This window comes from Zootoca vivipara, chromosome 11 (genome assembly GCF_965207765.1).
Source record: "Zootoca vivipara chromosome 11, rZooViv2.hap1.1, whole genome shotgun sequence".
Classification (NCBI taxonomy): Eukaryota; Metazoa; Chordata; class Lepidosauria; order Squamata; family Lacertidae; genus Zootoca; species Zootoca vivipara.
This window is the reverse complement of record NC_142594.1, coordinates 57897619-57922619: the sequence shown is the minus strand read 5'-3', so window position 1 is coordinate 57922619 and position 25001 is coordinate 57897619. Positions and strand designations below refer to the sequence as shown.

Below are 25001 nucleotides of genomic sequence, written 5' to 3'. Positions count from 1 at the left end.
TTGTCCAAGCCAGGAGAACCTAGCAGATGGGTTCACAAAACCCTTGAGTTTCCAACGGCATGGGGAATTCTGTGAAGGGTTGTTTTTGGGGTAAGTTTGGATACCCGCTATCCCCAGTGTTCAGGTGAGAGGGGGTGTGAGGAGTAACAAGTAACCAAGGGGTTAACTGTGTACTGTCCACCTGACCACTGAGGAAGATATCATGTTACAGAATATACTGGAAGCATTTCTTTGTGTAACAGTTGGTTTCGATTCTGCCTGGGAGACGGTCGCAAAATGTCTGCGAGCTCACCAGGTTGTTTGTTGTTTTCTCTGTAAAATAAACTTCAGTAGTTATTAGAACACCTCGGACTCTGTGTGTTCTTAAGAGGCTTTTTATCCAAAGGCTATACAAGCTACCGCTGTGTGTGAGAAAGGAAAAAGGAGAACTCTGCTGTTTTACTGCCAAGCCCGGGTCTACGGAGCAGAGGCGCTAGAGAAAGCATGCCGGGCGGCATTTAGTGGCTCCTAATTGAGTCGTAAATCGCTCAAAGGAGTCCTATACTCGTCACAGTTTTGGACTACAATTCCCATCTTCCCTGACCACTGGTCCTGTTAGCTAGGGATCATGGGAGTTGTAGGCCAAAACATCTGGAGGGCTGCAGTTTGGGGATGCCTCCTTTAAAGGTTACTGTGGAATGGATTGGTAAGTAGTCAGACATGGGTAGTGCATTCAGATGGTGGTATTGTTTTTATATTATTATTATTATTATTATTATTATTATTATTATTATTATTATTTCAATTTATACACCGCCCTATACCTGGAGGTCTCAGGGCAGTTCACAAACAAGATCGCAGCATATAAAAGCAAACAAAACACAATAACCCAATATAACACACACACCCCACACACACACAAAAGCCACATTTTAAAGGGCTGTTGGTGTTGGATGTTTTAATGAAAGGCCTGGTTAAAAGAGAATATTGGGCCCGGAACTAATTGGTAGCCAGTGCAGTTGGACCAGGATCGGTGTAATATGCTCAACCTGTCTTGCTCCAGTGAGCAACCTGGCCGCTGAATTCCGCACCAGCTGAAGTTTCCAAACCGTCTTCAGAGGCAGCCTTACATATAACACATTGCAGTAATCTAACCTTGAGGTTTCCAGAGCATAGACAACAGTAGTTCGGCTATCCTTGTCCAGATAGGGGCATAGCTGGGCCACCAGGCGAAGGTGATGGAAGGCACTCCTGGCCACTTAGGCCACCTGAGCCTTGAGTGACAGCAAAGGATCCAGGGGGACCCCCAAGCTACGAACCTGCTCCTTCAGAGGAAACGTAACCCCATCAAGAGCAGCCATCTGGTCTAGGGAACAACCCACTAACAGAGCCTCAGTCGTATCTGGATTGAGCTTCCGTTTGTTGGCTCTCATCCAGTCCATTACCAAGGCAGAAGACTGGTCCAGCACTTCCACTGCCTCACCTGCAGATGTCAAGGAGAAATGGAGCTGAGTGTCATCAGCATACTGCTGACAACCTCTGCCAATACATTGCGATGGCCGGGGAGCTGTGATGTATTCCTAGCTCAAACTGCCTGCAGATGACAAAGGCACAGGCAGGTAGGCAGGCAGGTGGAGGAGCCCAAAAAGGTGCTCCCCTTCTCCATCTCCATCCACCTGCCTGCCTCCCCCCACCCCAAATCTGAGCAAGCCCCAATACCTCTCTGGCTCCATCCATCCAGGTCCCCATCTCCACTCCCCTGGAACTCACCTGATCTCTCGGAGGTCCCTGGGAGGGAAAGCTCAGAGGTTGAGAGGAGGGATGCAGGAGACAACCTGACCAGGTCAACTGTCCATCTTCCCCCTTCCATCCTTGCTAGCTTTGCGGGATCCGTCTCTTTCATCCTTCCTGAGGAGTCGAGGAGCCAAAACAAGCTGCAGGGTCCTGGGAGAGAGGAAGAAGCAAAGGGAGCCTCAGAGGCCCTGCAGGGATTCTCCGGCCCTAGATATTCTCCTGCCCCTGGAGAAGCACAAATGGGGCAGCCCCTTCCCAAGAGAAACCCTATTTCTAAACATCTCCAGTGGTTCCAATTTCACCCGTTTGCTCCTCACCCTACTTTGTAAGGCTGGCATGGTCTGCACAGTAGTGACCTGAGCGCAGATCCCATTGAACTCAGTGGGATTATGGACAGAACTTGGTGCCCAAACCAGTCACCATTCTGTCCCCAGGCCTGAAAACTGCAGCCCCAGAGCATGGGCAGAAAACAGACTAGTAGTTATTACATGCTAGGTGCTTTATATGGAGAGCTCTGTTGACTGACGCTCTTTGAGCTCTCTCATGGCAAGCCAGGCAGATGTTGTGGCCCCATTTGCCTCTGTCTGGGGTTCCATGGGGACCAAATCTGTATGTGGAAGCAGAGGAGCTGGTGATGCCATGTTTCTGAAATATCATGAGATGAATACACCACTCCTCCTTAGATATTGTCTGTGTTTATACACTATCTTCGCGAGTCTCCAGTCTCAAAATGTGGCCCCCACCCTGTCATGGAAACCATCAAAGTATAGATCAGAGGTCCCCAAACAGAAGCAGAGGAAGCCAGCAGCTTCTCAGAAGGTTTAACCCAGGGGTCCCCAGACTACGACCCGGGGGCCGGATGCGGCCCAATTGGCCTGCCAATCCGGCCCGCGCCGACCCCCGCTGCCCGCCCTTACGGCGCGCAGCGCGGCAGCACTCTTCCGGCTCGGGAAAAAATCGCCGAAAATCCTTTGTGCACATGCGTATGGACCTCTCCCGACCCGGAAGAGATAATTTCTGGTGCACTTCCGGGTCAGGGGAGGCCCATATGCATGCGCACAACGGATTTTCGGCGCTTTTTCCACCCTGGAAGCGCGCCGCCGCGCCAGTAAGCACCTGTGCGCATGCGCACGGGCGCGCACTCCCCCGCCCGTCGGCCCGCACAGGCGTGCGCTCCCCTGTCCTCCGGCCCGCCGCGCGATCGGCGCGGTGGGAACCGGCCCAAACGCCGGTAAGTCTGGGGACCCCTGGTATAGATCGACCACATGTCCTAAATCTGTAGTGTTCTTAACAACACCAGGCATGCAGACCTTTATAATCTCCAGAGGTGAGCTTTGCGCTCCTCTTGTGACAAGATTCCCAAATGCTTAGGGCAGCTTGATAGAATTAGCCTCTTTTGAGATTGCACCAATTTCCATTTATTGTTTATCAAATCCCACAGACTCTCTGCCAGATTTTTTCCAGAAGGTTTTACAAGTACCTATCAGGATGGGAAGGATTTTCTCACAGTCAGCCAGAAAGGATTTTATGCATTCCATGTCCTCTAGTACAAGCCACCCAATGAATGATAATCCCTCCTCATTGCAAATGTTCCCATCTGGCTGCAGCTTCTCCTAACAAATGTGACTTATCCCCAGATCTGAAGGGGTTTATTTGCATGCCCAGTTTTCCTTGACCCAAAGCCCCCTCCCCAAAAGGAAGGCAGCATCTGGATCCAAAAGAAGAACAGAGCTGCAGACCTCCTGCAGAGTGGACAAGGGGGGACTCTCTGCTGCATGACCTGGGGGTCTTTCCCCACCAGGCATGATCTGAACAGGGACCCCCCCCCATGCACCCTCCCTGCACCACCTGGCAGTGGCATAGCAAGGTCTGGCGGTAGCCGGTGCCAGGCAAAAACGTTTCTCTATAACTGAGCCTTTGGCTGGTTAATATATTATGGCCTTTTAAAAATGTTTGTGGGAGGCGAGATCATTGGTTTGCCTTTGTCTTATTATGCATTTAGAGTTCTAATTTTGCACTTTTGTGTTGTGAATTGCCCTGTAAACTTTGGATGAAGGGCAGGATACAAATATGATGATAATAATAATAATAATAATAATAATAATAATAATAATAATAATAATAGCAGCAGTGAACAGCTACAGTCAATGGGGGTACCATCTTGAGTAAAATATTAGGGGGGAGCAGGTGTCATGGAAAAAACAACATCATGTATATAACATAACATAAACGTTGGTTTATTGTGGTGCATCCTGGGAGTACCACAGAGGGCTGCTGGGAAATATCTAAAAACCTGTATTCATGAAAAAGTGTCCTTTTGCCCTTTAAGAGGAATTTCTCTGCTCTGTGTGAAAGGATGCTTATTTTGGGAAGTGCTGGGGCCATAACAGGCTATCACTTAATTGGCTTGCTGACTCCAACCTGTGTGAGAACTAAGAGAGGGAGTGAGGCTTTGATGTGTAAACTCATCTGGCCATCTGACTTAACTCCTGACCAGTTGAAAGAAAAGTGCCTTTCTAAAACCTCTATAGGTTAATCCACAAACTAGAAGTTTGAATTGATTTGCTTAAGGCTAAGATACACATGTGTGCTAAATCCTTAAGACCTGTAGGTTTTGAAATGCTTAATCACTTGAGCTTGAGTAGTACCTTGTTGAATGCAGGGTGGATAAAAATCAATGATTTTTTAAAAAAAATCAAAAAAATCGGATTTTTTTGATTTAAATCGATTTTTTTGATTTAAATAGGATTTTTTTAAATAAAATGCTTTTTGAGGGAAATATATTACCATCCAAAGGTTATTCCATCATGAAATAAAGATTAGTTTTTTATTTATGTAGAATAAGTTTGTATATGTTTAATTTTGGGGGTAAATAAATTCCATTAATCCATTCACAATGTCATGCTCTTCCAGAGGTTTTTGTAAGATTATTGGGCAGTTTCTCTGCCTACAAGATATTATCACAGGTGCTTGGTTTACTTTTGTAGTTCTCAAAACTGAATTTGACTCAACAGAGATCACATGCCTCTTCTTCACAGCAAAAATGTTATAACACGAACAGAGTTGAGAAAAATACCTTAATCCTATTGTTCTACAAACCTATGAATACAGAAACAACCCCTTCAGGGCTAAGTTTCAAGAAGTTCAGTGAATAGAATAGAAACAATATTTTTCTGATTGTTTGGAGTGGACAGTATTTAAGTTTTTCATGTGTAGGCTGGGCTGACAGTCTAAGTTTCTTAAAATATATATATTTTGTTTTTGTTTAGCCAAATTAGTTAACAAACATGGATGTTTGTTTAAGCATATAACATATGTTGTAATGTTATTGTTTCAGTTGAATAAATCTATTTAAATTGTTATTATTAAGGTAATGATTATTTTTCTCCTTCCTAAGTACAACAGTAAAGTTGTCCAAATATGAATGATTAACCTATTAAACTGGGGATAAAAAACTAATATGAAAAGTTGTTATTCTAAAAATCTTCATCTACTTGCATATTAAAGTTATACCAGCAAGAATTAGTCTTTATGTAGAAACTATGATTTAAATCAAGCCTTACTGACTAGTGATTTAAATCGTGATTTAAATCATGATTTAAATCAGTTTGATTTAAATCAAATCCACCCTGGTTGAATGCCATTGTCTGTGCTCTATCTTGGAGTGGATGCCGTGCTGGAGAAGGCTTGGACTCGTTTTTCTCTTAGCTTTCTATATGTATGTATAAGTTAGTGAGTTTATACCTTTGTTATTTTATTGTAACCTTTCTTGAGAACTGTATAACCATTCTTCTTTAATCTTACTTCTGAATAAATAGTTAAAGGACAATTGTCTGAGTTTTGTTCCTTTGGCTGCTCTGCTGAATCCAGTCCTAGACTGTTCCCACCCTACCAGGCCAACCTTCTGTCTGAATTACCCTAAGGGGAATTCAGTGGTGGCAGCTAAACCGTAAGATTTGAGTTTAAAGTATAAAAGCGGGAGAGCGCACTTCGTTTCTGCCTTACGGGGTCCAGCGGCGCCTTGGATAAGGGACTGGACAAAGGAGGAACAAGGGAGGTGGCTCCCCAAATCTCATGACAGCAGCCATTGGGCATAGCCAGGATTTATGTGAAGGGGCAGAATCTCAATTAATTAAGGATTTGATTCCCCCCATTGGAGGCCCATGGACCCGAATAAGCCCCGCCCTGCAAAACTGATCACAAGATGCAGCGTGCACACACCATTTGAATGGCAATGCCCATTAACATGGGGGGGGCCTCAAATATTTCATGGGGGAACCAAAGGGACCTCGGTGCCCTGGGGTTATGCGAATCTGAGAGGATGAGAAGCAGAATTTGTTGCTCTCTCTTCCACTGCCCCCCCTTTTTGGCTGGGTTTCTACATCCTTCTGGGAGGCAGAAATCCATCAGGTGGGGATGATTTCTTATATATGAAAGGATGTCATATGGAGGAAGGAGGATTGTTTTCTGCTGCAGACACGGAGCAATGGATTAAAACTTCAAGAAAGAAGATTCCACCTAAACATTAGGAAGAACTTCCTGACAGTAAGAGCTATACAGCAGTGGAATTTGCTACCAAGGAGTGTGGTGGAGTCTCCTTCTTTGGAGGTCTTTAAGCAGAGGCTTGACAGCCATATGTCAAGAATGCTTTGATGGTGTTTCCTGCTTGGCAGGGGGTTGGACTGGATGGCCCTCGTGGTCTCTTCCAACTCTATGATTCTATGATTTCATGGGGGAACCAAAGGGACCTCGGTGCCCTGGGGTTATGCGAATCTGTGAGGAAGAGAAGCAGAATTTTTTGCTCTCTCTTCCACCATCCCCCCTTTTGGCTGGGTTTCTACATCCTTCTGGGAGGCAGAAATCCATCAGGTGGGGATGATTTCTTGTCAATATTGTTGCTGGAATGTTTGCAGTGACTGTGAGCTTCCATTGGATCATTGTAATGGATTGATTTGAAGTGATTTCTGCACCAGGCAAATGAATTTTTATCCCCCCAATTACCCCCCCCCCGCACACACCTGTATATTTTGCCCAACCAAAGGTGGCAGCCCTACCTAAAGCACAGGAAGGAAGCAGCAAAAGGCGCTTTATGACCTCCAGGCTAGGACGGAGCGAGGCGGGGAGCGCTTCCCTCCACCACCGGGCGCCCCCCTTCCTTCCCCAGCTTGTTTTGGCCTCCTTGATCCCTCTGTGTTATCCCGAATTACGCTTCCTTTTCTCCCCCCTTTCCAGCCTCCTCCTCTCCGCCCCTTTCGCCCAAACTCCTCAGGCGGCGCCTCCAATTTCTCCCCTTCGCTGCTGATCTGAACAGGGACCCCCATACATACACCCTCCCTCCACCCCTGGGACCCCCTTCTTTCTCCCCCATTGCACCCCCAGGGGGAAGAGAGAGGAGGCTTGGCAGAGAGGAATTGGGGGCAGGACCCTCTGCTTCCTCACTTGGGGGTCTCCCCCCACCAGGCATGATCTGAACAGGGACCCCCATTCATACACCCTCCCTCCACCCCTGGGACCCCCTTCTTCCTCCCCATTGCACCCTCAGGTGGGAGAGAGAGGAGCCTTGGCAGAGGGGAATTGGGGGCAGGACCCTCTGCTTCCTCACTTGGGGGTCTCCCCCCACCAGGCATGATCTGAACAGGGACCCCCATGAAGCCTCTCTTGCAGCCCTGGGACCCCCTTCTTTCTCCCCATTGCACCCTTAGGGGGGAGAGAGAGGAGACTCACCGAGGAGAGAGAAGAAAGCAGCCGGAAGAGAGGGAGGGAATTTGGCCAGGGAGGACCTTCACTTCCTGTCCTCTCTAGGAATCCAGCTCTGCTCCTTTTAACCCTTGCAAAGCCGAGGGTAATGAGCCCGCCCTTCCCTCCCTGCAGATTTCCTGCTTCTACGCCTGCGCTCAAGGGGCTGCCCACCCCCGTTTCTCCCTCTGTGCCAAGGACTCTGCCCCAAGGAGCCCACATCTAAGCAGACTAACAGCAAGGGTGACGAGGGTGGCCATGGGGGAGTTACTTGGCTTTCTCCCTTCCCCAAAATAGAGGCTGCTGGATCCCAAGGAAAGGCTGGAGTACTGTGTCCAGTTCTGGGCACCTCAGTTCAAGAAGGATACTGACAAGCTGGAACGTGTCCAGAAGAGGGCAACCAAAATGGTCAAAGGCCTGGAAACGATGCTTTATGTGGAACGGCTTAGGGAGCTGGGCATGGGCGTACCCAGGATCAAAACTAGGGGGGGGCAAGGGGAGGGGCCAAGGCACGGATGGGGAGGGGCCACAAAGTGGGCGGGAACGGCGAGCTCGCGCTCCGCCGGGCTGTGCCCCTCCCTAGAAGCAGGGCTGGTGGGCGGAGGCGGAGCCCAGCCCAGCGGAGCGCGAGTTCAGCGTTCCCGCCCGCCGCGCCGCGCTCTCTGGTTCCCCGCCGCGCTTGGCCCTGCCAGAGGGCGCGACGGGGAGCTGGAGGGAGGGCGCAGCGCGGCGGGCGGGAACGGCGAACTCGCGCTCCGCCGGGCTGTGCCCCTCCCTAGAAGCAGGGCTGGTGGGCGGAGGCGGAGCCCAGCCCAGCGGAGCGCGAGTTCGGCGTTCCCGCCCACCGCGCCGCGCTCCCTGGTTCCCCGCCGTGCTTGGCCTTGCCTGAGGGTGCGCCGGGGAGCTGGAGGGAGGGTGCGGCGCGGCGGGAATGGTGAACTCGCGCTCCGCCGGGCTGTGCTCCGCCTCTGCCCACCAGCCCTGCTTCTAGAGTAGGGCAGCTGCCCTAACTTGCCCCGTGGTGGGTACGCCCTTGGAGCTGGGTATGTTTAGCCTGGAGAAGAGAAGGTTAAGGGGTGATATGACAGCCATGTTCAAATATATAAAAGGATGTCATATGGAGGAGGGAGAAAGGTTGTTTTCTGCTGCTCCAGATAAGCGGACACGGAGCAATGGATCCAAATTACAAGAAAGAAGATTCCACCTAAACATTAAGAAGAACTTCCTGACAGTAAGAGCTGTTCGGCAGTGGAATTTGCTGCCAAGGAGTGTGGTGGAGTCTCCTTCTATGGAGGTCTTTAAGCAGAGGCTTGACAGGCATATGTCAGGAATGCTTTGATGGTGTTTCCTGCTTGGCAGGGGGTTGGACTGGGTGGCCCTTGTGGTCTCTTCCAACTATGTGACTCTGTGAGAAGAGGCCAAAGTCTGCCTAGTGGCAGGAGGTGTCTTGGCCTCAGAAATGGCTCCATCAAGACACCCCCTGGGGACAAACCCTCCAGCTCAGCAAGTGGGAGGGGGAAGAATGGGGGGGGGCTTCCCAGCCAGGAGATCCCCCCCCCATTTCCCACCCTCAGCGGGGCTGGACCAATCAGAAGCTTCTCCATTGCACGGCTGGCCAATCCCCTTTCAGATTCCCCTTGGCCTCGTCCTCTCCTTGGCCCCACTTTCCTGAGGGAGTTTTCCTCCTGAGTTTCCCTCTTGGCTGCTCCCCCTCCCAGCTTCTCCTTCATTTCTCTTCATTTCTTCTTCCTTCTCTTCCTCTTCCTCCCCCCCACATTGTTTGGGGGCAGCTGGATTTCCCACCCCCATGGTCAGGCAGGCCCAGGAGGAGCCCAGTGAGGCGTCAGGGCCAAGAGATGGCATTTCCCCCGCCCCTTTCCCAAAAAAGGCAGGAACGCTGTGTTGTTTCTTCTGGAAGCCCCAGCTGTTCTCAGAGACTATGGGCTTGTTTTCTAGTAGCAGCAGTTGCAGAGAAACTCCAGGATGGGGACCATCCTTGAAAGCTCACTCTGGGATCTGAGAGAGAGACGTTTGCAGACCTGCCACCCAGAGCCCTCTCCTTCTCCTCCTTGCATTGCCTCATCCCCTTCAGGACAAGATCTTAAAGCGGCTTCCCATCCTTTCCTCTCCAGGAATGCAGCTCAGCTCCTTTAAACCCTGGCAAGCCCAGTGCAGCCAGCCCAGCCCTCTTGCTCTCTCCTTTTCTCCGCGGAGAGTCCTTGTAGTCCGGTTAATACAGTATCCACACTGACCTGGGAAAAATTGCAACAAAAGCGCTACAAGTGGCATTTTGATGAGAATTGGGTGTAGAATAACATATAAAAATTTAGACAAAATTAGCTAACAGGAACACTGAGAAATCGTGATTTCAAAATTGCCGACCTGCTGTATCTATTTTATTGTATTTCGATTAGTTTTCTAAACTTGATTGTGTATATCCTATGTTTTTTCATTGTTACCAAACATCAGGGAAAATAATACAAAGTTGTCATTGATCTAATTATTAGGCTAAATAATTTCTGTATTTAAATGTTTGCTAAGAAACAACAAAGTGAAAGCAATGTTACATTGAAACAAGATCACAATAAGGCGCTTGAACCAGAACTTTTAATATGTATTCACAAATAACGAGAGCAGACATCAGTCATCCATATCATCTTCTATATCAGAACAATGTTCAATCAACAACACATTTTCACAACCAATGGTCTGGCACTGACCACAAGCTGTTGAACATGGAAAACTATTTTTTGTGTGCATTGGATGCAAAGAAGAGCAAACTGAAAGCAAAGTCGGAAACAAGTAAACTATGGCTTGAGTATCAAAATATGGTTGATCTTGCTAGAAAACTCATCACAGGCGTAACTGACTGCTTTTAACAAGTCATTCAAGAATTTATAAAGACAATGTAAAGTAACATAAATAGCACAACCACGTGTTGCAAAGTATCAGAAAAGGACTTAGTCCAACATAAATGCAATGTCCACAGTCATAAGTCGTAGTTCATATGTCATAGTTCAGATAGGGTATCCATATGGAAATAAATCAATTCAAAAGTATTTGCAAAATAGATGTAAATGCTTGAGTTCCACAGAATGAGGTGTTCACCAACGTTTAGGTAAGTGGCAGCGAAGCGTCCGAATGAAGATCGGGCGGGGCATGGGAATATCCACAGGTGAAGACAAGGTTCCTAGGCTACGTAGGGATAAGAACAGGGGTCCCCAGACTGCGGGCCAGATGTGGCCCAATTGGCCTCCCAATCCGGCCCGCGGCGACCCCCGCTGCCCGCTCTTGCGCAGCGCGGCAGCGAACTTCCAGATCGGAAAAAATCGTTTGTGCGCATGCGTATGGGCCTCTCCCGACCCAGAAGAGGTCATTTCCGGTGCACTTCCGGGTCGGGGGAGGCCCATACGCATGCGCACAAACGATTTTCGGTGATTTTCCCCGACCTGGAAGCGCGCCACCACGCCAGTAAGTGTGTGTGTGCATGCGCACAGGCGCGCACTCCCCCGCCTTCCGGCCCGCCGCGCAATCGGCACGGCGGGCACCGGCCCAAAGTCCGGTAAGTCTGGGGACCCCTGGATAAGAACGATTATTCCACAGGAAAAGTTTACTCATGGCTGAGTACTGCGGGTTTAGTTCAAAAACAGACTAGACAATCAGCATACACAGCAACCCCCACAGATCATGACACTTCTGAGTCTTCTAGCACAAGCTGAACAAACAAGAAAAGTTCTATTTGCCAAGAAAAAGTTGGTGTCAGTGTAGCAGGGGCCCAAAGGGCCACAATTAAGGTGATAGTGTAAATCCTTATAAATCTTGGAATATGCTTATATTAGAAGAGTTATGGTAACCTGTTGCTTTAAAGAAAGTGATGATTCAGCAAGAAGCCATCCCTACTGGGATAGAAGGTCAGCTAATACGTCAATCACAAAGAAGCAATTCATAAACTAGAACATAAATTGTTACATCCACACGTAACACAGGTTCCCATGCATGTAAACTAACAATATGTAACAGATCACGGTGAGAATCAAAGTTTAGTTAGTGATGCTAATTGTGCATGCGTATTAAATATGAAATGAGGTAATGGTGAATATTAAATATACAATGATGTGATGATTCATGTGATTGGTTAAATCAAAAACCTTTGTCTGAAATGTTATAAATTCCTCTGCCCAACGTTGGGCGGGGTTGCAGTTTTGCGAAAAGATTTGACTGTAACCTTATTGTTTTGCAATAAACATAATTGACTCCTAACTCCTCTTGTCTCTGAGTTTTATTGGCTAACTCAGAAGATAAGCCATTTTTTTTGGCTTGCAACATCAGGAGACGGGTTCTTTCAGGCAGAAGTCAAGTTAATACAGTACTTTAACTTTGAGGAAGTCACAGCATTAAAGGCAGCAGGACATGCAAAGCTTGTATTTAATTCATTGTCTTATATATGGTGTTAGCCTCCCTGAGCCTGGTCTTGGCTGGGGAGGGCGGGATATAAATATAATTTTTTATTATTATGGTTCTTTTATATATTTGTACATGGCTATCATATCACCCCTTAACCTTCTCTTCTCCAGGCTAAACAAACCCAGCTCCCTAAGCCGTTCCTCATAAGGCATCGTTTCCAGGCCTTTGACCATTTTGGTTGCCCTCTTCCGGACACGTTCCAGCTTGTCAGTATCCTTCTTGAACTGTGGTGCCCAGAACTGGACACAGTACTCCAGGGTTGATATGATAGCCATGTTCAAATATATAAAAGGATGTCATATAGAGGAGAGAGAAAGGTTGTTTTCTGCTGCTCCAGAGAAGCGGACACGGAGCAATGGATTCAAACTACAAGAAAGAAGATTCCACCTAAACATTAGGAAGAACTTCCTGACAGTAAGAGCTGTTCGGCAGTGGAATTTGCTACCAAGGAGTGTGGTGGAGTCTCCTTCTTTGGAGGTCTTTAAGCAGAGGCTTGACAGCCATATATCAAGAATGCTTTGATGGTGTTTCCTGCTCGGCAGGGGGTTGGACTGGATGGCCCTTGTGGTCTCTTCCAATTCTATGATTGGAATATATGTGGAATATGATTCTATGATTCTATGATTTCCTATTCTTTCTTCTACTTCTTTTTTTCTCTTTTTCCCTTTCATTTATACTTTTTGTATATTAATAATCTGTAATGTTTGAATGTAATGGTTTATATTGTATGTATTTTTAAGATTTCGGTATAATAAAGGTTTAAAAATTATATAGCAAAGGAAGAGGACAGTTGGAGGTGGGAGGGACCTGCAAGGAACGCAGGGAAGGAAGGATCTCTCAGGGTCGGAGATGGGGAGAAGAGGGGGGGGTACCCAGGGGAGAGCTGGGGGAGCCTGCCTTTCTATGGGTTGATAAATGATATAATATACAGGAGGCACGTCCAACAGGTAAATTGTGATATACCAGTAGATCACTAGATGTCTGTGGTAGATCACCGCTAGATCACTGGCACCCCTAAAAAAAGCTCACCCAAAATGTTCCTCCTCCCTAAAAAAAGCCCTAAACAAAAATGGGCCTCCCTCCCTCCTAAAAGAAGCTCAACAAGTTTGACCTAAACAGCAAAAAAACAGGGCTTCCCTTCCTTAAAAAAACTCAACAGCTTTGACCTGAACCCCCCAAAAGGGGGTAGATCACCCCCAGTTTTTAACTCTGTGAGTAGATCAGAGTCTCTTGGGAGGTGGCCACCCCTGATATATAGGATACAAATGTGATAAAGGGTATTTTTACTTATTTCCCCCCCTTCTATTTTTCATACAATTGTGTTTTGTAAGATTTGTTTAATATTTTTTTCTTTTTTGGTTTTCCCTGTGTATGAATTCTTTGATGGGAAGCGAGAGTATGCCTGTGACTGAGTTCTCTACATAAGTGCCTGGAAACTTCCATTTCACTGTATCTGAAGAAGTGTGCATGCACACGAAAGCTCATACCAAAATAAAAACTTAGTTGGTCTTTAAGGTGCTACTGAAGGAATTTTTTTATTTTACTTCGATCCAGACCAACACGACATGAGACTATCCTTCCGATTGAAGCTCTTTCCACATTCCAGGCATTGATATGGTTTCTCCCCTGTATGAGTTCTTTGATGAGAACTGAGATAGGACCCGTCGCTGAAGCTCTTTCCACATTCGAAGCACTAATAGGGTTTCTCCCCTGTATGAATTCTTTGATGGGAAGTGAGACTCTGCCCGAAACTGAAGCTCTTCCCACATTCCAAGCACTGATATGGTTTCTCCCCTGTATGAATTTTGTGATGGGAAGTGAGACTCTGCCCAGAACTGAAGCTCTTTCCACATTCCAGGCACTGATAGGGTTTCTCCCCTGTATGAATTCTTTGGTGAATAGTGAGCACAGCCCTCTCCCGGAAGCTCTTTCCACATTCCAGGCACTGATACGGTTTCTCCCCTGTATGAATTCTTTTATGGATATTGAGATGGGTACGTTGACTGAAGCTCTTTCCACATTCTAAGCACTGATATGGTTTCTCCCCTGTATGAATTCTGTGATGGGAAGTGAGACTACCCTCCCGACTGAAGCTCTTTCCACATTCCAAGCACTGATAGGGTGTCTCCCCTGTATGAATTCTGTGATGGGAAGTGAGATGGCTACTTCTACTGAAGCTCTTTCCACACTCCAAGCACTGATAAGGTTTCTCCCCTGTATGAATTGTGCGATGGGAAGTGAGATGGCTACTTCTTCTGAAGCTCTTTCCACACTCCAAGCACTGATAAGGTTTCTCCCCTGTATGAATTGTGCGATGGGAAGTGAGATGGCCACTTTGCCTGAAGCTCTTTCCACACTCCAAGCACTTATAAGGTTTCTCCCCTGTATGAACTTTTTGATGCAAATTGAGACTCTGCATGTAACTAAAGCTCTTTCCACATTCCAAGCACTGATACAATTTCTCCCCACTCTTTGTTCTTTCCTGTGAAGTGAGGCTATCCCTCTCTACGAAGCTCTTTCTTTGACGGGAGGTGGACTGGGAGCTCTGACGGATGTTCTCTCCACACTCTGAATATTTATAGGACTTATTCACTATGTGGATTCTGTTCTGGTCCCCCTTGTTCTTCCCTTCCAATTCATCACCATCTGCAATGAAGAGAGTAGCTAATTAGAGCCTCAGAAAGAAATGGAGCTTCAGATATTGAACAATGTTAATGAATTCTTGTGATAGAGGAAGAACTGAAGAAAGTTAGATGTGAGGCCTTACTATAGTTTTCCCTGCCTTTGTTGGCTGGTATTAACTGACATTCTAAAGGAAACCTATTCATTCTGAAGGAAATCAGCTCTGAGTGCTCACTGGAAGGACAGATCCTGAAGCTGAGGCTCCAATACTTTGGCCACCTCATGAGAAGAGAAGACTCCCTGGAAAAGACCCTGATGTTGGGAAAGATTGAGGGCACTAGGAGAAGGGGACGACAAAGGATGAGATGGTGGGACAGTGTTCTCGAAGCTACCAACATGAGTCTGACCAAACTGCGGGAGGCAGTGGAAGACAGGAGTGCCTGGCGTGCTGTGGTCCATGGGGTCATGAAGAGCCGCACACGACTAAACGACCAAAAAACAACAATTAACTGACTTACTGCTTGGCTTTTATCTGGGATAGATTTTGTTTGGCTCAATCATGGAATCCCCTCCATATCCGAAGTCAGTCATCTCTTTGGTCAACCAAATGCAGGCAGAAGCAGAAGCAGAAGCAGAAGCAACAAACCTGCTAGAAGTTACATCAAGTTCCCTAAAAACTCTGAAGCCGACATTTAAGAAGGCCTAGCGGTTCAGACAAGCCTGGCCACTGTGTAAAAAGGCATGAATAGACAAAGAACATTCACAGAGAAGACTATTGATATCCCTCCATTCAGGGATCACGGTGGGGGTGTGAGAATCCCAGACGCTGTTGGTCTCCATCCATATGTGGGATGTAATCCACTGGGAGCAGTCAAGTACAGCATTCCTTGTTTTGCTAGAGTGGACATGCAAGGGAATGTTTGGTCCAGCCAGTTGAAACTTCCTGTTCCTCCTGGCCTGGAGCATCCTTCCTTGCATGGGACTAGTGGGTGGGCGTGACCTTTCCAGACCTGGTAAATGGCCAAGTCACGCTGGCCCCTTTCTTTTTCCTCCCCTTTTTGTCCTGCCTGCTTCCTGCATCACCTGGACTGGACTGCTGGCGGCCACAGCAGTTCCCCAGGTCATCTCCCATATGGGGTAAACCTGTTTCTACATGTTTGTAACTTTAAGCCTTAAGCCTGCCTTCAGGGATCACACTGTGCTCGGCCTAATCAGAAGTAAAACTATGGTTTTGTTACTTATGAATAAGACTGTGGTGTCTTTATTCTTTTAGGAGGGATTCAAAGGGGTCTTACCAGGAATATTAGAACATATCTCAATCTGGAGAAGCCAGACCAAATTGCTAGTTGTCTTAAGAAACTCACACAAGTTTGCAACCAGCTTTCTCTGCTGCGTCAGAAGCAGAATGAACTCTGCTAAGTGCAGAAACTTGCTAGCGCAAGTTAGGGAGGATATTAATAAAAAAAATATTTGTTGGGGTTTTTCGTCTACATGAAACCAGATTCAGCTCATTTCACTCTAGCAATTAAGAGTTGGCTGAACGCCCAGAACCAATAAGGAAGGTTGAGAGATCTGCCTGCAGATATGGGGCTAGCAACTCACCGGTGATTAATGTATATGCCTATACAAGGCAGTGTTACTTGTAAAGATGGTGTGGTGGTGTATGGAGTTGAAGCTGAATAGAACTGTTGTCATGAGAAAGCTTAGAGAGAGGGAAAGTGTTTGTTTTGTTTTGTTTCCTTTAACTGTATATATGCTAGTTATAGGTAGGTAGCCATGTTGGTCTGAGTCGAAGCAAAAAATAAAAAAAATTCCTTCAGTAGCACCTTAAAGACCAACTAAGTTTTTATTTTGGTATGAGCTTTCGTGTGCATGCACACCCATTCCCACCCACCCCCACCACCCTCTGTATATATATATATGGGTCTGACACTTCTGTTTCCAGTGTATATATGCTGTACATAATAAACTTTGTTTAGTTAAGTCAGCTGTTAGTGGCAGTGACTACACTACTTCATTTTGTTTCATCGGAGTTTGCAGCCAAGCTTTCAGAAAGTCTGCACATGCTCTGCAGTGGTTACTACAAGAACTCTGCACATGTACTGTGGTCTTTAAAATAGACTTCAACAATATTCTCTCCTGCCACCCTCAACATTCCCACACCAAATAGCGGAGGTTCATCCCATAGAGGTATATATCGAATTTCAAAACGGATCTTATGCAGAGCTCTCTGGTCAAGATCCAGCAACGTCCACGCCTCATCTATGAAACAAACAGCAACATCTTCAACTTCACTCTCCCCATCACCTGTTTTAATTTAAACCAATTCATGAACCCAGAACTCACACGCTGACCACTAATGAGGAGCGACATGTTATTCCTGCAAATTTATTCTGCTATTTTTGAGATATACAAATGACATGAGAAGACTGGGTATTTGTATCATTTTTAGTAAAATAAATAAATCAATTACATGATTCTGCTCTCATGGGCAAGAATTGGCTTAAAGCAGGGGTCCCCAAACTAAGGCCCGGGGTCCAGATGTGGCCCAATTGCCTTTTAAATCCGGCCCGCGGACGGTCCGGGAATCAGCATGTTTTTACATGAGTAGAATGTGTCCTTTTATTTAAAAGGCATCTCTGGGTTATTTGTGGGGCATAGGAATTTGTTCATTTCCCCCCCCCCCAAATATAGTCCGGCCCGCCACAAGGTCTGAGGGACAGTGGACCAGCCCCCTGCTGAAAAAGTTTGCTGACCCCTGGCTTAAAGTGTTTGCTAAATGCCTGTATCGACTATTTGTCCAGTATGAAAATGAAAATGAACTTCGATAAAAGCAAAATGATGGTTTTCGGGAACTCTCGCAAGACCTATACCGCGTTTCTCCAAAAATAAGACACTGTCTTATATTTTCTTTTTCCTAAAAACAACAACACTATGGCTTATTTTCAGGGGATGTCTTATTTTTCCCTCCTTCTCCTGCCGCGGCCGGCATTGCTGCTGCGCCTATCACTATGTCTTATTTTCGGGGTATGGCTTATATTCCTTGAATGCATAAAAATCCTGCTACGGCTTATTTTATGGCTAAGTCTTATTTTCGGAGAAACAGGGTAGTTGGGTTTTTGGTGGGAAACACATCCAACAGGTGCCCAAATTCAACTATCTGGCGATCACTCTCCATCACAGGCTCCGGTGGTCTTCGCCCTGTGCAGCGGCGGTAAAGGCCAGCAAGCTGTCTATGGGGGCCATAACGCGCTTCTTTGTAACCAGAGGTAACCAACACATCCCTTCTGCCCTCAAGGCCTTTAATGCTAAAGTCAGAGCTCAACTGCTCTATTATGGAATTCCCATCTGGATTCACCCAGTCAGTGGAGGAAGTGCAGGCAGCCTTTCTATTTCAGACTTTCGCTGTCCCACGCTGTGTGCCTTACGCTGCCTTGTGTCTAGAGGGAGGCCAACATAAGCTTGAGGCAGTTGCCTGGATTAGTTTTCTTTTATGCTGGCTAAACATTTGCTTCTCAGCAGATAAAGCCACTTTATTTAGCGAAGTTCTGTCAGACTCCTTGCCTTCCCCAGGGTTACAACTGTTTTGTACAAGGATATGACAACTTGGGCTTCCAGAGGATCTCCTAGGTGCCGTGGCTTTCCCAATTACAGGGGAGAGAACGGGAGCTCACCAAGACAGAAGCTAAGTTCCTCTGTTTGATCTTTTGCCGCCGAAGTACATTACAGGATCCTGGCCTTGTTGGAGCCCCACAGAGGGAAGCAGATTGCTGGCCGCCTCTCCCTTTGGCAAGTGACTGTACTGATGATATGGCGACGATATCGTACTGGCTTATTTATTTGTTTTGAATGTTTGTAAGTGATGCCAATAAAGGTTTTATTGATTGATCATTTTAAGTCCTATGATCCTTGTTTTAAAAGCTATAAAAAGTTATTCCAAAAAGAAAAGAAAATGGCAACACACGGAGGCCCCATCTGCATTCAATCCTGAAATTAGGATCAGGTTACTTTAAAGCAGGCATCCCCAGACTTCGGCCCTCCAGATGTTTTGGACTACAATTCCCATCTTCCCTGACCACTGGTCCTGTTAGCTAGGGATCATGGGAGTTGTAGGCCAAAACATCTGGAGGGCTGCAGTTTGGGGATGCCTCCTTTAAAGGTTACCGTGGAATGGATTGGTAAGTAGTCAGACATGGGTAGCGCATTCAGATGATGGTATTGTTTTTATATTATTATTATTATTATTATTATTATTATTATTATTATTATTATTTCAATTTATACAACGCCCTATACCTGGAGGTCTCAGGGCAGTTCACAAACAAGATCGCAGCATATAAAAGCAAAGAAAACACAATAACCCAATATAACACCCCCACACACACACACACACAAAAAAGCCACATTTTAAAAGGCTGTTGGTGTTGGATGTTTTAATGAAAGGCCTGGTTAAAAGAGAATATTGGGCCCGGAACTAATTGGTAGCCAGTGCAGTTGGACCAGGATCGGTGTAATATGCTCAAACTGTCTTGCTCCGTTGAGCAACCTGGTCACTGAATTCTGCACCAGCTGAAGTTTCCGAACCGTCTTCAGAGGCAGCCTTACATATAACGCATTGCAATAATCTAACCTTGAGGTTTCCAGAGCATAGACAACAGTACCGTGTTTCTCACATTTTAAGACATGTCTTATATTTATTTTTACTCAAGAAAATAAGCCTATAGCTTATTTTCGGGGGGTGTCTTATTTTATTTCTTTTACTAACCGGTAAGTTGCTGCTGCTGCTCAAGCACCGACAAAGCGCCCAGCAGCGTGCGCCGCATGGAGCCCCGAGCCAGCGGGACCCGCTGAAGCGCCGACAAAGCTCCCGGCAGCGCTGCGCAGAGCGCCCTGAGCCGCAGGAGGAGCACCGTGGCTCTCGGCCTCTCCGCCGTCCCGTTCCTGTTTCCGCCGCAGGCGCCGCCGCCTCCTGCTCCCTCCCGGGGCGTCCCAGGCTTCGCCCGCTCGGCAGTGCTCCATGCAAAGCCAGGGGCGAGCGCAATTCCACCAGGAGGTTCCTCCGCGGCACCCGTAGAGACCATAGAGGAAAGGCGCGCGGCAGACACACCACTTCGGACTTCCGTTACCCTCACCCACTCCTGCTGCGGCTCGGGGCGCTCTGCGCAGCGCTGCCGGGAGCTTTGTCGGCACTTCAGCGGGTCCCGTGCCAAGGGGAAAGGAAGGGAGGAGGGGAGAGAGAGCAGGCAGAAAGGGAGGAGGGGAATAATCGCTGACGCTACACGGCGAAAGAGAAAGGCAAGTTATGGCTTCAGGTGGAGCGACTGTCCCGAGATAATTGGAAAACAATCCTGCACTGTGTGAGCGTTTCTGCAGACCACGAGGCGCTGCTTGGCCCTTCCAGTTTGCTGCTGCTGCACGCCACAAACAGCGGAGGGTGAAAGGAGCAGCGCCGGGTAGCCAGAGTAACCTCCACAACCCCACAGCCACAACGTTTCCCAGCACAGGATGATTGAGGCTTTGTCGGCGCTTCAACTGGGTCCCGCTGGCTCGGGGCTCCACACGGCGCGCGCTGCTGGGTATTTTGGCGAGGCCCTCCAGAACTGCACTTACGGTAGCACTACGGCTTATTTTCGGGGTATGTCTTATATTTTTTCAAAGCATGAAAATCGTGCCATGGCTTATTTTATAGGGACGCCTTAAAATATGAGAAACACGGTAGTTAGGCTATCCTTGTCCAGATAGGGGCGTAGCTGGGCCACCAGACAAAGCTGATGGAAGGCACTCCGAGTCTCGAGCGACAGCAAATGATCCAGGGGGACCCCCAAGCTACGAACCTGCTCCTTCAAAGGAAACGAAACCCCATTAAGAGCAGCCATCTGGTCTAGGGAACAGCCCACTAACAGAGCCTCTGTCTAATCTGGATTGAGCTTCCGTTTGTTGGCTCTCATCCAGTCCATTACCAAGGCAGGAGACTGGTCCAGCACTTCCACCGCCTCACCTGCAGATGTCAAGGAGAAATGGAGCTGACTGCTGACAACTGCTGCCAATACATTGCGGTGGCCGGGGAGCTGTGATGTATTCCTAGCTCAAACTGCCTGCAGATGACAAAGGCACAGGCAGGCAGACAGGTGGAAGAGCCCGAATAGGTACTCTCCTTCTCCATCTCCATCCGCCTGCCTTTCTCCCCCACCCCCAAGCTGAGCAAGCCCCAATACCTCTCTGGCTCCATCCATCCATGTCCCCATCTCCACTCCCCTGGAACTCACCTGATCTCTCGGAGGTCCCTGGGAGGGAAAGCTCAGAGGTTGTGGGGAGGGATGCAGGAGACAACCTGACCAGGTCAACCGTCCATCTTCCCCCTTCCATCCTTGCTAGCTTGGCAGGATCCGTCTCTTTCATCCTTCCTGAGGAGTCGAGGAGCCAAAACAAGCTGCAGGGTCCTAGGAGAGAGGAAGAAGCAAAGGGAGCCTCAGAGGCCCTGCAGGGATTCTCCTGCCCTAGATATTCTCCTGCCCCTGGAGAAGCACAAATGGGGCAGCCCCTTCCCAACAGAAGCCCTATTTCTAAACATCTCCAGTGGTTCCAATTTCACCCGTTTGCTCATCACCCCACTTCGTAAGACTGGCATGGACTGCACAGTAGTGACCAGAGAGTGGATCCCATTGAACTCAGTGGGATTATGGACAGAACTTGGTGCTAAAACCAGTCACCATTCTGTCCCCAGGCCTGAAAACTGCAGCCCCAGAGCATGGGCAGAAAACAGACTAGTAGCTATTATATGTAGGTGCCCCCATGCTATGTGCTTTGTATGGAGAGCCCTGTTGACGCTCTTTGAGTTCTCTCATGGCAAGCCAGACAGATGTTGTGGCTCTATTTGCCTCTGTCTGGGGTTCCATGAGGACCAAATCTGTATGTGGAAGCAGAGGAGCTGGAGATGGCACATTTTTGAAATATCATGAGACGAATACACCACTCCTCCTTAGATATTGTCTGTGTTTATACACCATCTTTGCAAGTCTCCAGTCTCAAAATGTGGCCCCCACACTGGCATGGAAGCCGTCAAAGTATAGATCAAAGTATAGATCGTCCACATGTCCTAAATCTGTCGTGTTCTTAAGAAAACCAGGCATGCATACCCTTTAAATCTCCAGAGGTGAGCTTTGTGCTCCCCTTGTGCCAATATTCCCAAAGGCTTAGGGTAGCTTGATAGAACTAGCCTCTTTTGCGATTACACCAATTTCCATTTCTTGTTTACCAAATCGCACAGACTCTCTGCTAATTTTTTCTAGAAGGTTTTACAAGTACCTATCAGGATGGGAAGGATTTTCTCACAGTCAGCCAAAAAGGATTTTATGCGTTCCATGTCCTCTGTTAATAGTACAAGCCACCCAATGACTGATAATCCCTCATTTGTCCCAGAAGGTTGGGTGAAAGGTTGTTTTCTGCTGCTCCAGAGAAGCGGACACGGAGCAATGGATTCAAACTTCAAGAAAGAAGATTCCACCTAAACATTAGGAAGAACTTCCTGACAGTAAGAGCTGTTCGGCAGTGGAATTTGCTACCAAGGAGTGTGGTGGAGTCTCCTTCTTTGGAGGTCTTTAAGCAGAGGCTTGACAGCCATATGTCAAGAATGCTTTGATGGTGTTTCCTGCTTGGCAGGGGGTTGGACTGGATGGCCCTCGTGGTCTCTTCCAACTCTATGATTCTATGATTTCATGGGGGAACCAAAGGGACCTCGGTGCCCTGGGGTTATGCGAATCTGTGAGGAAGAGAAGCAGAATTTTTTGCTCTCTCTTCCACCATCCCCCCTTTTGGCTGGGTTTCTACATCCTCCTGGGAGGCAGAAATTCATCAGGTGGGGAGGATTTCTTGTCAATATTGTTGCTGGAATGTTTGCAGTGACTGTGAGCTTCCATTGGATCCATTGCTTTGAACTGATTTCTGCACCAGGCAAATGAATTTTTATCCCCCCAATTACCCCCCCCCCCGCACACACCTGTATATTTTGCCCAACCAAAGGTGGCAGCCCTACCTAAAGCACAGGAAGGAAGCAGCAAAAGGTACTTTATGACCTCCAGGCTAGGACGGAGCGAGGCGGGGAGCGCTTCCCTCCACCACCGGGCGCCCCCCTTCCTTCCTTCCCCGGCTTGTTTTGGCCTCCTTGATCCCTCCGTGTTATCCCGAATTTCGCTTCCTTTTCTCCCCCCTTTCCAGCCTCCTCCTCTCCGCCCCTTTCGCCCAATTTCTCCCCTTCGCTGCTGATCTGAACAGGGACCCCCATGCAGCCTCCCTCCACCCCCTTCTCCCCATTGCACCCTCAGGGGAAAGAGAGAGGAGACTCACCGAGAGAGAAGAAAGCAGCCGGAAGGGGATTTGGCCAGGGAGGACCTTCGCCCCCTTTACTTCCTGTCCTCTCTAGGAATCCAGCTCTGCTCCTTTTAACCCTTGGCAAGCCGAGGGCACCGAGCCCTGCCCTCCCTCTCCCTCCGTGCCGTTTTTTCCTGCTTCTGCGCCTGCGCTCCAGGGGCTGCCCCCCTTTCCTCCCTCTGTGCCAAGGACTCTGCCCCAAAGAGCCCACATCTAAGCAGACCAACGTTAAGGGAGACGGGGGTGGCCATGGGGGGGGGGGTGTTGTGTCGTGGGTATTCAGTGGTGTCCGCTCGGTGTAGATAAAGAACTGGAGGCGAGGATCTGGCGCAACATCTCTTTATTCCAAGAACAGGGGAGAGCCAGCTACAGGAATGGGGGAAACTGGAGCTTATATATTCCCGGAGGACTAGCAAGGACAAGATACATTTTGGCGGGAACCAATGGCACGGATTCCCCCCCCCCCTGGAAACCAATCCGGCAGAGGATCCAAATCCTGCACCCTGAACCAGCAAATGATAGACGTTCCCGCTGTAACTTGTACGTTCAAATAAAGTCTGTAATACAATACAACAACTCTAAACAGTATTACAATACAACTTGGCTGTGCTATTGCTTAAATACACAACACCGGGGTGACCTTGGCTCTCCCCCTTCCCACAAAATAGAGGCTGCTGGATCCCAAGGAAAGGCTGGGATGGAGAAGAGGCCAAAGTCTGCCTAGTGGCAGGAGGTGTCTTGGGCTCAGAAATGGCTCCAACAAGACACCCCCTGGGGAAAACTCTCCAGCTCAGCTGGGGGGGGGGATGGAGGGGGCGGCTTTCCAGACAGGAGATCCCTCCCCTTCCGAAAATAACCCCCCCCCAAGTGGATTTCCCTGCTTCTGTAGCCGCTTTTCATCCCAGGAAGAGACAGATGTGGAAGTGTGTGTCCCATGCAAGGAATGAAACGTACACAGGATCCGGGGGGGGGGGTCAGATATGGAAGCCCCCCCAATCCCCACAGGCAGGAAAGTGGAAGCCCAGGATGGGGGGGCATGTTGCTCAGGACAGCCTCTCCCTCTGGGACTCTTCCCAGTTCAAAGCAAGAGGGACACCTGTCGTCCTTTCCCTGCGTTTCTTGCCAGAAAACCAGTTTATACTGGGCTCCTTGAACTATCTGACCCCATTTCCCACCCCAGAGCAGGGCTGGGCCAATCAGAAGCCTCTCCATTGGACAGCTGGTCAATCCACTTTCAGATTCCCCTTGGATTCGTCCTCTCCTTCGTCCACTTTCCTGAGGGAGTTTTCCTCCTGAGTTTCCCTCTTGGCTGCTCCCCCTCCCAGATTCTCCTTCATTTCTCCTTTTTTCTCTTCCTGTTCCTCTCCCCCCCCCACAATGTTTTGGGGCAACTGGATTCCCCCCCCCATGGCCACGCAGGCCCAGGAGGAGCCCAGGGAGGCGGCACGGCCAGGATATTGCGTTTACCGCCCTTTTCCAAAAAAGGCAGGAACGCCATGTTGTTTCTTCTGGAAGCCCCAGCCACTCCCAGAGACGCCATGGCTCCCCTGTGGGCCTCGTGGGTCCCACACTCTCGGTGTCTCTCCTCCCAGCTGAAGGAGGGCGGCACCTTCGGGTGTTTAATGTCTGGATTAGATACAAAGACTTCTTAGAAAGAAAACACCTTTATGGATTTCACCGTTGGAGGCTAAGGCCCATAAAAGGTTAAATATGGAAGCCGAGTGGCTGAAATACAGTGGTACCTCTACTTAAGAATTTAATGTGTTCCGAATGCACATTTGTAAGTCGAATCCCATAGGAATGCATTGGGAGAAAAAAACCGCAAGTCGAACCAACCCTATCTAAAAATTCATAAGTAGAAAAAAATCCTATCTAAACCGCATCCAGGATGGCGGACAGAGTTCCATTTGTAAGTAGAGTTATTCATAAGTAGAGGTACCACTGTACAGAGATGTTTTGATAGAGGTAGAAGAAAAATATATGTTGAGGTCATATGCACAATTGAAATACAAATTAAATGATTGGTTACAATACCATCA

The 25001-nt window shown here is 48.0% G+C and overlaps 1 protein-coding gene across 1 annotated transcript in view; it reads right to left on the bottom strand.

The window, feature by feature from the left end:
• Positions 1-22512, bottom strand: part of LOC132591163 (uncharacterized) — a 66766-nt gene extending 44254 nt beyond the window's left edge. The window contains exons 1-3 of the mRNA XM_088654425.1: positions 21901-22512; positions 20862-21035; positions 1750-1923 (exon numbers count right to left, since the gene is read on the bottom strand). Of these exons, the coding sequence (XP_088510551.1) occupies positions 1750-1923; positions 20862-21035; positions 21901-21958 (406 nt within the window). The 5' untranslated portion in view covers positions 21959-22512. The remainder of the gene's footprint in view (positions 1-1749; positions 1924-20861; positions 21036-21900) is intronic.
• Positions 22513-25001: the final 2489 nt, after the last annotated feature.